Source organism: Puma concolor, chromosome E1 (assembly GCF_028749965.1).
Source record: "Puma concolor isolate L17-30 chromosome E1, mPumCon1.1.hap2, whole genome shotgun sequence".
NCBI classification, from domain to species: Eukaryota; Metazoa; Chordata; class Mammalia; order Carnivora; family Felidae; genus Puma; species Puma concolor.
The window spans coordinates 63,733,976-63,747,940 of NC_141680.1; the positions used below are offsets into that span (position 1 = coordinate 63,733,976).

Sequence of the window (13,965 nt, forward strand, 5' to 3'; positions counted from 1 at the left end):
TAAATCATACCCTCGGTGTTTAGCTACATAGTTCCTGCCTGACTCACATTCTACCAGAAAGTCACACACAGGCAGACACAGGAGCGTCAGTAGTCTCTCCCGCTGGGGTGACGGCACACTCAGCTGCCAGTGCACCAATATTCGGGAGTGAGGGGGGTATTTCCAGAGACCCCTTGCTGGTGCCACGCCGAGCCTGGCCCTGTGCAAGGAGCCTCTGGGTGCCCCAAATTGGGGGGAGTTCTGGGCTGACTGGAGGCCAGAAGCTTTCACGTTGAATACGACATTTTAATCCCCAGTTAGGAACAGGAAAGCCCTTGCTAGCTCTTCAGAGTTGAGGAAAAAAAAAAAAAAAAAAAAAAGCAAACCCAAGTGGGTATCCTGACAACATGTCTGTAAAAAGGCAGCACCTCCCAGAATCGTGAGCCCTGCAGGCCCGGCCCCTCTCTGTGGAGGGAAGGACCAGGCCAAGCGTGGCAGCAGGGACCACAGACCTCCTGCCGCTTCTCCACACGTGTAGTGATGCTTACACACCCTGTAAGTCTGCAACCAGACCTCCATGGTTTCAGCGACTCTGCATCATGGACTTTTGCTGCTTCGAGCTGTGCCATGCCCTTAGGCCCTTACCAGCTGGAGGGGAGAAGGCCATGTGCACTGCCAGGCTCGGAACAGCAGCCCCTGCACACTCCACATGCGAGGGGACACTCTCCGTTCCAGCCAGGAAGCCTCCAGACACAGTGTGGACTCCACTGCCCCCAGCCCACGGCCAAGCCTCTGCAGGCACCTAAACATCTGTGAGCTCCTGCCTCCAGGCCCCCGCATCACTTGAGTGGAGCATGCAGGCCACACAGGACCCAAACACTGGCTCCTTCTCCTGCCTGTTCAGCTTTAGGAGCAACTAAAACACAAATTAGCTTCTCTGGGCCTTTAACCACTGGTGTGTGTCAATATCCATTCATGGAATGTTCTCAAAATGTGACAAGAAAATCTAAAAGCAAAAGCACCTTCTGTGTGTGTGTGTGTGTGAGGAAACAGTATTTAAAAGCAAAACCCAGTGATTCCAGCATCTGACAGACCCAAAGCTGGGACCAGAGTACCTGTTCCTGCCTCCTCTCTGAGCCACCCCACCCTCACAGGTGGTTTCTGGGCCACCCAGACACTCTCTCCCTCACACTGCCCTGCTCCAGTGCACCCTGCCTTGGGGATGGCCTTTCCTGGATACCTCTTCCCTCCCACAGCCTGGCCCCATCCCTGCCCCCCTCCCGCCCTGTCCACCTGGGCCTGTGTGGCTGGGCTGTACCTGCACCCTCCCCAGGCTCCAGCCAGGCCTTCAGACCTGCCAGCTGGCTCCAGCTCCCTCCCAGGCCAGGCTCCTCTGAATCACTGTCCCCCTCTCCAATATCTCCAGTGTGTGTCTGCCAGGCCACACTCAGGAGGTGGGCAAACACAGGTGGGCTCCCAGACGAGGGCAGGAGTACCTGAGTGAGAAGCTGGTCTGGCGCTAGCTGGTTGATCCACCTTGTGTATCGCTCAGTGGAGTTGGGAGGGTCTCTCCTCACCTGGCAACCTACAATCTGTGAAACAAAACAGAACTTAACAAAGTCACTGTGAGCTCGCGTGCGCACACGCCTGTCTACATGTCTCACCTGGTGTAAGCGTGCACAGCCAGCGGGGAACTGAGACCCCACACTAGATCGGGGAAAACTTCTGGGAGTAAAGGGGAGAGGGAGGGCACCCACTCAGTGCAGAGTTCCGGGTGGACCCCACACCGGACAGTTCCAGCAGCACCCGTTAAACTACTCTGGGTTAGAACCATCACAGATAACCCTTCCCCCTTAATGCGTTCAAGTTACAATGACCTGTACACAAGGTCGGACATCCAGGTGCTTCCAGTAACTTTTTCTTGAGCCAGAACTGCAGCAGACATGAGAAGGTTCTGCTGCAGCTTCCTGGGCAGGAAATCCAAACGGTCCCATTTCTCCATAATGTTCGTGACTCAGCCTTCCCGAAGGCAGTAACCTCTCAATAAACAAGAGTCCAAGGGTACCAGCAGACAGGCCCTCCCCATCCCAGAAGGAATCCTGGTTCTGCAGTGCAACACCCTTCCCATAATGTACCATTTTCTTACCACTCCTCCTACCCTTGGTCCTCGAAGCCTGGCCCTGCCTCCTCTGGGGGACAACATGACTCCCTGTGCACATCCCTGCTTCTGCACCCCTGGCCCCCAGCAGCCCCGGTTCGCCCCTCCAACAGAGCTTGAAACCTAGGGACACCATCTGCACTTTTGTTTAAGTGTCTGCCTGCAGGATGTTGAAATAGGTCTATGACTGCTGTGTGAAGGGTCCAGTCCTCCAGAGTCAGAGTCAGATGTGGGAAGAGGCTGGTCCCCACTGCAGGCATCTGAGTCTGGCACTGCAGGAGGGAGCCCCCTTCAAGGGAGGACGTTGGGCAGCACAGGGCCTGCCCCTTGCTGAGGCTCAAAGAGCTCCTGTAAGGGTGCTAATGGCTGGCCCCAGACTCTGCTCTCTCCACCTTACAGTGGTTGCTGAGACCCGTATCAGCCTCCTTATTAAGAAATTAGCCAAAGTTCCACCACGATATTTGAATTTCTTACATCTTGCTCTCTATAGTACTTATGCAGAGTGACTAATTTATATTAATGCGGAAGTGCTAATGAAGAGCTTTGAGAAAGTTTTTGCTTGCTTGCCATTTTTTGCTGATGGGCTTTTTAAAACTTTTTTTGAGAAAACAGTAGATTCACAGGTAGTAGCAATAATTGAGAGAGATCCTGTGTATCTTTTACACAGTGTCTCCAACAGTAACATCTTGAAAAACCACTGCAAGTTACCACCAGCAAAGGGAACGCTTGCAGCTTCACAGCCACACCCCCTCTCTGTAAGTGGCAGTGCTGATCTGTTATTCCAATGCTGTAATTCTGTCTTTCCAAGAACGTTTAATCAACAGAATCATACAGTGTGTAGCCTTTTGTGATTGGCTTATTTTCCGCTCCCTAATTTTCTGGAGACTCGTCCAGGCTGTTGTGTGCAACAACAGTTTTTCCTTGTTTGGCTGAAAAACACTGCACAGTACAGACACTACGGGACATGTGGGCTGTTACTAGCATTCCGTGACGAACATTCACGTACAGGGTTTTGTGCGAACGTGTCCTTATTTCTCTGGGGTAAATGCCCATGAGTATGACTGCCAGGTTGTACAGTATTTGCATGTTTAATTTGCTAAGAAAGTGTCAAACTGTTTTCCACAATGGCTTCACCAGCTGTGTGTGAGTGACCAAGTGCTCTCACATCCTCACCGGCCTCTGGCGTGGCTGTGGCTTCGGTTTCAGCCCTTCCAACGGGTCTGCGGTGACCCTCATCACCGTTCTAACCTTGTTTCCTGATGGCTGACCCTCTTTCTGTGGCTTATGTGCTCCTGTCCATCCTCTTTGGTAAGATGTCTCTTGTCCATTTTCTAATGGGGATAAAACACCCTTGGCCACAGGTGCATGTGCTTTTCCCATACTTCCCACAGAGCTTGTCCCCTCCTTCCAGAACCACGCACTGAAGACAGGTGTGTTAGAACAGCTCCTGACTCCCCAGGGCCTGATCTGACCCAGATGTACTTCTGTGTCTATTGTATCTATTTTTTGGTCTTGTCAAGACTGGCTTTGCATCTGATTGTTGAGCAGAAAAGATTCTGGGAGAAAAAAGGGAAAATGATCCAAAGCTGTGAGGTAGAGAGGCACCTGGATGGCTCAGTCAGTGAAGCGTCTGGCTCCTGGTTTCAGCTCAGGTTCTGATCAGTTTGTGGGTTTGAGCCCCAAGTTGGGCCCCATGCTTACAGCACAGAGCCTGCTTGGGATTCTCTCTCTCCCTCTCTCCCTGCACTTCCCCCGCTCATGTTGTCCCTCTTTCTCTCTCAAAATAATAATTTAAAAAAGCTGTGAAGTAGAAATCTTGTTCAGAGTTGTGCTCACACATGGATACAGGGGCTTAACTTCCACACACAGATGCCACAGACCCACGCCCCACGCCTGCTGCGTCCTGAGCAGCTGCTAGGGGTGACAAACGGGCCAGGCGCATAGCAGCCCACTCCCAGCGCTTGTGTCCAGCCGGACGAGGCTCTTGTGGGCTCGCGGGTGCTCACGCTGCTTCCACGGTGAGCCCTTTGCCCAGATGCTGGCTTCTGATGAAGGCTAGAGCCAAGTGGGGTGGAGTCTCACATGGAGAAAGAGGGCGGGTGAGGTGACATCTGCCTTCCGTGGTGAGAGCACCTATAGATGAAGAGGAGGGTACTTCTGTGTGCCTTAACACTTTCTGAAAACAAAGTGGCCTGGCCCACAGAACAGAAACCACGGGAAACCTTTTCTTCCTGAAGACGTGTCTGTAGCGTGACACCAAGCTCTTCTCCTGAGCCAACCCCCCGCCTCCAAAGCAGGAGGGCTGGCGTGAGACGTCTCCGGTGACCAAGTACAACATATGCTCAATGTTCCACGTGCCGCGAGACTCACATGCCCTGGGGCAGAGCCGCTGTGACAGGAGCCTAGCACAATGCCCTGTATACAGGCGGTGCTCAGTAAGCACAGGCTGAATGAACCCAAGGGCGTGTGCTGGCTTTGGGGATGCACTGCCTCCTGCCACACACCTAAGGGTAGCCGCTAGAGTAAGGCTCTGGAGAGGTGTGGGCCGGTTCCTCTGAGAGCATGTGCTGCCAACCGGGCAGATGGCAGGGGATCCTGGAGTGTGGTTCCTACAAACGCTCTTGAAACTTTCTGAGCTTATATGGGGGCGTCTCAGATCCAGCAGTTTGGCTGGGAAAAAAGGTCAGAAAGTAAAGAAGGTTACTGGACGCAGAATGGAGGTAGTTGTCCAACCACTCTGCCTGCCCTTGGCCTGAATGGCGCCCACCAAGCCTGGGATCTACGTCCCTCCCCCTGAACCCAGGAGGGGGGGCGGGTCAAAGGGATACCAAGACAACACAGCCTCCAGTCTAATCTCTTAGGATCTTGTTTTTGGACGCTGCTGCCAAGCAGTGAGGAAGCCACGCGGCCACCAGTAGCCGCCAAGGCCTCAGCCCCACCCCCACCCCGCCCACAGCTGAGGCCCACCGAGAGCAAAGCCCTTTCTGAGGTCCAGACCCACGGTGTCTGTGCGCGTGGTAACTGGGGGGCTTGCACACCACTACGTCTGGACGCTTGAATAATGGTCACCTCATCAAGCCCACGGCCGGCTGGCTGGCAAGGAACAGACGAGGCCAAAATCTGGCGCCTTCTGTGCAGACCCTGGTCGGTCTGAAAGGGACTTGGAGACAGGAGGCCGTGCTGTAGGCTGTGCGTCAGTGTGTGCGTCAGTGTGTGCGGCGGCTGCGGGGCGGCGTGTGCGTCAGCGGCGGAAGGCACGGGGCGGGGATGCAGTCGGTGGCGTGGGAACCGTGTTGCATCGGGACAGACGCAGCTGAGCTCGCGGTGAGCACAGCACGAGGCACAGACCACAGACGTGTGCGAACACCTGGAACTAGTGCAACACTGAGTGTCGGTGACACCCAAGTCCAAGGAAGATAACACCCGGCAGAAGCGCCGGCTTCATCTGCCCTGCCCCTCGCCGGAGCCACCTTCTGGCCACGCGCCAGGATGACCAGCACGCAGGAAGACGAGGGGCCGTGCTGTTGTTCTCCGAAACTTTAAGAAACAGGGCTGTCGCACTGGGCACAGGCTGCGGTGGTGAGAAGTGGTGGCAGGCGTGCCAGGGGTGGCCTGTGGAGGAAGGAATGCCTGCACATATCACTGTGGCAAAGCTGGAAGAGTCTACGCCGTCACCCCGCAGGCCATGGGCTCCACTGTCACCCGAGCAGACCTGGCTTCCGGAAGTGTGTGTGGGACGCTGGTCAGAAAAGAGGGCAGATACAGGGTCCAGGGGAGACCCGACCTGCTCCACCCAGAGAAGCTGGCTGTGGGGGACCCACTCCCTGTGACTCATGGATGACAGCTGGACGGTTAGAAAAAAACCAAACTTTACTTTTAGGTCAACTTCCAATTACCTGGACAACATTCACAACTAGGAGTCAAGCCCATGAGGCTCACACACATGCAGAGCCCTGGCTGGGGGCCCGTGGCGCCACAAACACAGGCGTGCTAGTGTCTCGAGAGCACTAAGTATCAGCCATGGCTGGGGTGTACACAGGCCACACTCACGAGACTCAGGTGTGACGGTCACATAAACGTGCAGCACGCGTGGAGGAAAGCATGCTCGGTTATGTGGTTTTTACCCCGCGAAGCCCCCAACTGTGGGACATGAGCTGCCTCCACCCCCATCTCTCAATTGTCTCCGGTCCCTGACCTCTCGGGCTTCCCGCCTGAATTCCATTGGGTCCTTGCGACCCCCCCCACCCCCACCGTCTTCTGCTGATGCTGTATAAACACCAGACCAGCACCAAGGCCTGTCCCCGGTGGGCAGCAGGCCCTTCCCCATGGGCCTCGTCCAGGGCCAGCTGCAGACGCTGAGGGTCTCACACCCCATCTGCACTGCAGACCAGGGGTCCCCAGCCAGTCCTGTGCACTGTGAGGCAGAGGGTGGACTGTGGGGCCAGGCTGAGCAAACCTTCTCTCAGCCACCACGGGGCATCCAGGGGGCACTCGCTCCCGAAGCGCTAAACCAGAATCGGGAATGGCACCTACTGTGGGCTTTGTGGGGCACACAGATGCCAACAGTGGGTCTACCGTCTCGCAACCCACGTGTCAGGGCAAACTACATCTGTCCTGTTTGAAGTGACCGTGCTCCCTCTTCAGGTGCCCGTGTGGCTCCTGGGACATGGGCTCAGGTGGCCCTCCTATGCAGTGGTATCATTCAGTGAGCTGTTACTGCAGGCTCCTGTGGGGAAAAGAGCCAGCAGAGGCCACTCTTCTAGGGTGGGCTGAGGGCGTGCTGAGCAGAGGGTGCACGTGTTGGAAGGACAGAGGGACCATGGCCCCCACGGCCCCCTCACCTGGAGGACAGAGGAGCCTGCCACCCCCCACTCCCCAGCTTTCCCACAACTCTGTGTCCACCAGACAGGATGCTCACCAGCTTGCTGCTAACAGAGCAAGGCCAGGATTCACCTCTGAATCCTCCAAGCCCCCTGGAGACACAGCAATTCGGGGAGGTAGGAAGTCCCGCCACCAGCTTGCAGGGGCCCAACTGTCCCAGGCCACAGTGGAGGAGCCATCAACAGTGCTGCATCCAGAAGCTGTAGGGTGCACACACCTGTGCAAGGGGCCCCCACTTCTCCTGTGGGGCTGCCTCACCTCTTTCCACCTTCCTGAAACTATGTACCCTAACCCTAACCCTACCGCTCTCCCTTTCTGCACTCCTGCACGGGAGACCCCACAGGGAAAGCCCAGGCCAGAGACAGCGGCTCCCCTGACTCACCCCAACACCCATCCCAGAGCTGATCTCTGCTCGGCAGTGTCCAGTAAGCAGGTGGGTAAATGTTGTCCTGGGAGCTGTCCCATGGCACCCAACATCAGACACCCCAAAAGTCCTGCAGTAAATATGCAATGGCTCAGTTTATGGAAACTGTCACCGAGGGCCTTTGCTTCATAATTATATGGTTTTCTTGTAAATGACCTTAAAAAAATGACTAAGGACAAGTATACCCTTAGAACTCGTTTCATTTTTCCAAACAAACTACAACATAATTGACATAACCAACCAGCAACTGCAAATTAGGATTTTTGTAAGTCATGATTTTAAAACAAAACAAAAAACCCCTGGGGCACCTGGGGTCCGACTCTTGGTTTTGGCTCAGGTCATCATCTCGCAGTTTGTGGTTCAGGCCCCACATCAGGCTCCACACTGTCAGCAAAGAGACTGCTTGGGATTCTCTCTCTCTCCCTCTCTGCCCCTCCCCCAGTCGCTCTTTCAAAATAAATAAACTTAAAAAAAAAAACAAAAATCAGCCCCACAGCAACAACTCTGCTGATTTTGCTCTGGGGCAACAAGAGTATGGCATCCCGGTCTATGCTCCACACAGGAGCAACCACTCCCGCCACTTGGCCTCTCCTTGTAGCTGGGATAGACACGCAGCAGGAGCAAGCAGCTTCTCCTGAACGTGGGAACACAACATCGAGTAAATTTATGAAGTTAACAAGGAAAACTCTAACCTAGAACTTTATAAAACCTATAAAAATGCAAACTAATGTTTTAATTAAGACAAAATGACAGTGTGCATTTTCCCCAAATTCCTTCTGTGTCCCAAGACTTGGCAATCCATTTGCACCTATGCGTGAAGAACCACCCTAAACCATTCCATTAACGAAGCAAAATGTGTTTGATTTCTACAGTATGGAGAACAAATCTCACTCTCTAAGTCATCAACACTGGTGACAAACTCTTCAGAAGTTTTAATGCAGAGCATATTTTAAACCCCTACCACGTGAGCATCACTCTAAGAGATGTGGCATCTCAGGACGGCTGCCCACCACGGCACAAGCACCTGCCATTAGCCTCACAGGATGCTTGCTGAGGGGCGAGGGCTCAGTGCTGGGCCACCACCCCTGGGGGCTTTCAGGAGAAGCCGTAACCTGTCGACACTGTATGTCAGAGCATCTTTCTGACATCTTTCCAGCTAGAAAGCATCAGAGATTCAAGAGTCTGTGTAAACTTTTAGCAAGCATCTCCTGGGGTCTGTGGTAGCTGATTGCTACGAAATCTGTATTTGTACATAGCCGTGGTTCTAACACTTGGCCGACCCCTGTTTCCTGTCAGGATCTGGTGAATGCTGCAGAACCGTGTGCAAGCCCCACAGCACCTACGAAGGTGTGCCTCGCACACCCTGGCTTTCACGCCCTCAAACACTGCACTGTCTCCCACTTCCTTTGTGCTCTGGGGTCTGGCTCGGACATAGGCAGCACTGGCCACAAGCAACCTCCTGTCTGTCATGGTCAGTTTTGTGCCCACTTGGGAGCCTAACCCTACAGTTCCTCAAACATCACCTGTGTGCTGCCAGGAAGGGGTTTTGCAGCCATGACTCAGACCTGCGACCAGCTGACTTCCTGGAGGACACGGCTGGTCCCATTCAAGCAGGGAGCGGTCATGAGGAAGCTGTGGGTGCTGGCTCCCTGCCTGCCTGGTTTCACCAGCCAGTGACATCACACCCCTGCTGTCAGGACCCCAGGACGCACAGTGGCCCCCAAGACACTATGCCAGCCGAGAGGTCACTTCTCAATGAAGGAGCGCAACTGGGCACTTTCAAACCTCCTATGCATCCCACCTTCCAGAAGCTTCCAGCCTGAGGAGCACTGTAGTAGCTTCTCAAGATGTAGCTGAGGGGCCATTTTTTATCTTCTTCCAGGTATATTTCAAGGACATGTTTACATTAAAAATGTGTCATTTTAAGCAATGTAAGTGCAGTTACACTTCAGGGACTGAGGATCTTCAGCATCAAGCTGAGTGAGAGCCCCTTGAGGGGAGCATGCGCACGTGTTTACAGGGCAGACCAGGTGCCTGCAGCCCAAGACCCTGAGTCACAGAGTCATGTGTGGGGCTGGGCAGCTGGAGACGAAAGCACAGGGTACTGAATTTCTTTAGAAGCAGAAAGTCCATGCACTGAATTCAAAGCTCCAAAACAAAGAACTGCTGGAAGAGAATTTATTCATCTGGATGCACAAAAGTTGTTCAAGCTCCTTGGGAAATTTTATCTTGTGCACTTTTGAGCCTCTCACAGTCCCTCACACCGTTCAGGTTTGCTGAGGATGGCTTGCTGAGCCCTGCCCTGCCCTACACACGGCCTGGGGATGGCCTGGGGACAGCATGAGCCCTCCGGCACCCAGAGCCTATGAGAAATGCTGAGCTCAGGCCCCCCTTGATGCCCAGAATCAGATCCCTAGGGGCTCGTCGTGTGCCCGTGATGCTGGAGAAGCTTCAGTGCAGGCGCCGATCCAGCACTGTGGCAGAGGGAGCAGAACCTGGAGTTGGGGGCAGGAGGGAGGCTGCCCACTGGGTAGACGGCACGGAAGCTGGTTTAAGCAGTCCTGCAGACCCTTCTGTTTGACGATTTCTAAAATCAGTGATCATCACAGTAATTCAGACATTTTCACTAAAACTTCGGCACAGACGTTTAAGCAGTGGGTGCTAGAGTCAGACGTAGGCTCTGGGATCAGCCACCAGGCTGGAGCTATACAGAGACAAGTGCCCCTGGGTCTGTGATGCCCTTCAGGTCCACGTGGGCAGGTGACACCTCCCCTACACGGGGCTTCCGGTCAGGAAATGAGGCCCTCACCCCACGAGTACCCAGGAAGACGGTCCTGGCTCATGGAGGACAACTGGGAAGCCCTTCTGAAGTTGAGAACTGTAGTCTGAGGACTTATAGGTAGTAAGAATAACCCTGTAAGCTGCTGACACAGTGTGTGCTTCTACACACGGCGTCAGAAATACTCATGAAAATAAAACCAAACCGAGAAGCCCTGTGTGCGCAGGAAAACAGCCTTGAGTGTCTAGAGATCTAAGAGCCACTGCTCATGCTCTGATGGGGCAGTCGTAGCCTAAAGAAGAGCCTTAATGCAAACAGCCGCGACATCACTTTCATCAAAGTGGACAACAACTCAGAGACAGATGCAGGACTCACACTCAGGGACAAACACAGGGCTCACACATGTCAGAGACAGAGGTAGGACTCACACTCAGGGACAGGCAGAGGACTCACACTTGAGGACAGACACAAGACACACTCAGGGACAGACACTAGGACTCACATTCAGGGACAGACGTCAGGATTCACACTCATCAGGGACAGATGCCAAGGCTCATACACATCAGGGACACATGCCAGGACTCACCCGTATTAGGGACAGACATCAGGACTCACATGTAAGGACAGATGCCAGGACTCACACGCATTGGGAACAGACACAGGACACACATGCACCAGGGACAGATGCCTAGACTTACACTTGTCGGGTATTGGGCAGCAGCTTCCAGTTGCAATCTCACCCTCTGAGGCATCATGACGTCATCCTGAGGCAAAGAACACAGTTTAAACTCACATAACCCACAAACAAGAAAGAAACAGATAGAAAAGCCAACAGCAAAATGGGCAAGAGCCAGGAACAGGCAATGCAGATGCTACCCATGGGACCAGGAACCCTGTTAGTTGGCAGGGAGATGCTGGCAGTCCCCACGATGGCTCGCACACTGCCATGTGCAAGCACTCCAGAGGGCACTTGGCCTCGTCCAGCGATCTGAGGATACACATCCCTAAGACACAGGCCCCGCACCACTGGGAAGGGGCATCTTGTATGCCTTTCTAGAAGTTGGACCAGCCCAACTTTCTAGAAGTTGGCCTACAGAAATACTTGTAGAACAAATGAAATGTCTGCTCAAGACTGAATTATATTTTCGATTACTTCACCAGTTACAAAACACTCACATATACTTTTTTTTTTTTTTTAATTATAATCTTGTATAGTTGAAGGCAGGGCAGCTAAAATTATCCCTGTTTTGTAGCCAACGAAAACAAGGCTTGGAAAGGCTATGTATTTCACCCAAGGTCTCACAGCAATTACATGCCAGGGTTAAAATTTGAACATGGGATTAACTGAGAAACCAATATTTGCTAAAACCAAAACTGCCCAGAAATTCCTGTCTCTCAAGAACATTCCACCACTTCCTGAACTAGAATCACCCCCAGGGTGTCTGAATAAAGTCAACCCCTGCAAGTATATAGAATACTGAAGACGGCTAACACACCCACTGACAATTAGCTTAGAAATTCCAGGAGAAACGCAAGGAGCAAAGAAGCCCCCAAACCAAGCAACACGACAGGTACCCCATGATTTCAGAGCACACACTGGCCTGTAGGTCACAGAGAAGCTCCTTGTTCTCCCGAGACCATTTTGAAAGAAGAAAAACTTGCTGATGGGATGAATGAAAAGGTCTTTATTACACAAGAAAAGCCATGTGCTATTTTAATAAACAAGCTCAGATGTGTTTCTGCTGGTGGCCATGATCTGCACCACTTTTCGTGTCCTGCAAAAGGCCCCATTCTGGTCAAGGTCCACAGAGTTCACAGCTGGTGCCCAACACCAGGAGCTGGTTTTAACAAAAGTCAGCTGGTATTTGAGATGCAAAGGAGAGGAGCCTAAGGGGTGGATACACAGTCCTGACCCCACAGTGCACAGGAGGGAGGGCTCAGAAACCTCCACACATGTTTGCCTGAGAGTGTGCAAGGTCCCCAGACTGGCTGAAGTTCCACAATGATACCCAGTTAAGAAACAACATTCTCGGCAGCCTAGGGCAAAGGATTTTGATGTATTATAAAAATAACATTAATTCAGAATGAAATGCTGTTTCCTTTCTGACCACAATAATATTAGGTAGAAACAAGCTCATCTAGTCAAAGAATTTTGTAGTTCAAAGAAACCTGGAGCTTCAAATTAAGTAGCTTCTGAGTGAGAATGGCCCTGGGAGAGTATGGCTATGGGCTCCTGGGGATGGCCAGGGCCATGGTCAGGCAAGAGCTAGAGGCAGACAGAAGCCAAGGATGGGACGTGCTGCCTGCAAATCAAAGTTGCCACCAGCCACAAGAAGATCTCCCTCTACGGCAGAAAGCAAGGTCAATTTGTGTGTGTGTGTGTTTGTTAAGTGTCTTTATGCCTGGCTTTCAGACTCAAAGACAGAAGTTATGTGGTCACGTGCTCAGGAGGCTCCCCGAAGAAGGGGAGGAGACAGAGCAGACTGACTGACAGGTTGAAACCCTGCTTGCAAAGTACAGGGCCAAGGAATTATCAAATGTTAGCTACCTGTGTGTTTCTGCAAAAAATTCTGACTTATGGAGAAATTTCCTGCTCATGGTTTGCTACCTGCTCATGTGCCAGGACAGGGTCCCGACCCCAGTCAAGAGGCCTCCAGGTTCCACCCGCAGAAATGACACACTAGCCTTTGGCACACAAATAATCCTGCTCTGTTCAGCTAAGAAAGCTGTGTAAAATATCTTAAAAGTCTTAATAGCAATAGAGAGTTAACGAGAAGCACTCGGGGTCCTGGGTCCAAATCCAGGCAGGGGTGTGAACAGGAAAACACCAGCCGTTTCTGCCCCGGAGGCATCAATGAGCCTAACGAAAGTCTGAGAGGAGGGCAACGGGAGCCCAGGGCTGCTCAGTGTCAGGGAGGGAGCGGGTGCTGCTCACCCACAGCACTTGCCAGTTCAGGCTGCGGCTGCTGTCTCCCCAAGGCGATAGGGGCTCGAGGGACAATGGCCACAGGGCCCCAGGCACCCGGAGGAAGTGAGGGGGAGTCTCTGAGGGAGGACTCTCATCTGAGGCAAGGCCTCAGACTGCACAGGTGCTAAAACACAGCGGCCAGCACACGAGGGTCACCAGGCAGACAAAACAACACATGGTAAGACTCTCAGAAAGCAACCACTAAGAAAATAACTCAAAGAGTTAAAAATCAGTAATTTTAAGCAGTGCACTGGAAAATATCTGTTCAATAAAATAGGTGGAAGCAGCAAGGACAGAAGACGTGAACAAAAGAGACGTGAGGCCGAAAGTAAACAGGGAACGCATGAGCACACACAGCCAAATAAACAACAAATGTGAAAAAACTCAATTCTTTTTTTTTTTTTTCAACGTTTATTTATTTTTCGGACAGAGAGAGACAGAGCATGAACGGGCGAGGGGCAGAGAGAGAGGGAGACACAGAATCGGAAACAGGCTCCAGGCTCTGAGCCATCAGCCCAGAGCCCGACGCGGGGCTCGAACTCACAGGACCGCGAGATCGTGACCTGGCTGAAGTCGGACGCTTAACCGACTGCGCCACCCAGGCGCCCCCCCAAAAAAAACTCAATTCTTTAACTAAAACTAAACACTGTCAGATTGGGTTAAAACACACACACACACACACACACACACACACACACACACACACACACACACAGAAAGAAGATCTACTGACGTGCTATTTGCAAGACACAGACATCAGGTTCCGACACAGAGCG

The 13,965-nt window shown here is 52.7% G+C and overlaps 1 protein-coding gene and 1 long non-coding RNA gene across 11 annotated transcripts in view; both read right to left on the bottom strand.

Annotated features, from left to right (window-relative positions):
• The window catches only part of QTGAL (queuosine-tRNA galactosyltransferase), a 100,116-nt gene that overhangs the window by 43,315 nt on the left and 42,836 nt on the right, over positions 1–13,965 (bottom strand). For 9 of the 10 annotated variants that reach the window (XR_015244377.1, XR_015244376.1, XR_015244374.1 and 6 more), the window contains 2 exons: positions 10,920–10,985; positions 1,476–1,571 (listed from right to left, as the gene is read on the bottom strand). Coding sequence is in view for 3 of the 10 variants with exons in the window: in XM_086688348.1 (XP_086544474.1) it covers positions 1,476–1,571; positions 10,920–10,985 (162 nt within the window). In the remaining 7 variants the exon portion in view is untranslated. The remainder of the gene's footprint in view (positions 1–1,475; positions 1,572–10,919; positions 10,986–13,965) is intronic. The other variant, XR_015244378.1, reaches the window with a different exon arrangement.
• Positions 9,607–10,863, bottom strand: LOC147574621 (uncharacterized). The gene is made up of 2 exons (XR_015244384.1): positions 10,833–10,863; positions 9,607–10,718 (listed from the first exon to the last, which is right to left on the bottom strand). It is a non-coding gene; the product is annotated as an uncharacterized LOC147574621 (long non-coding RNA).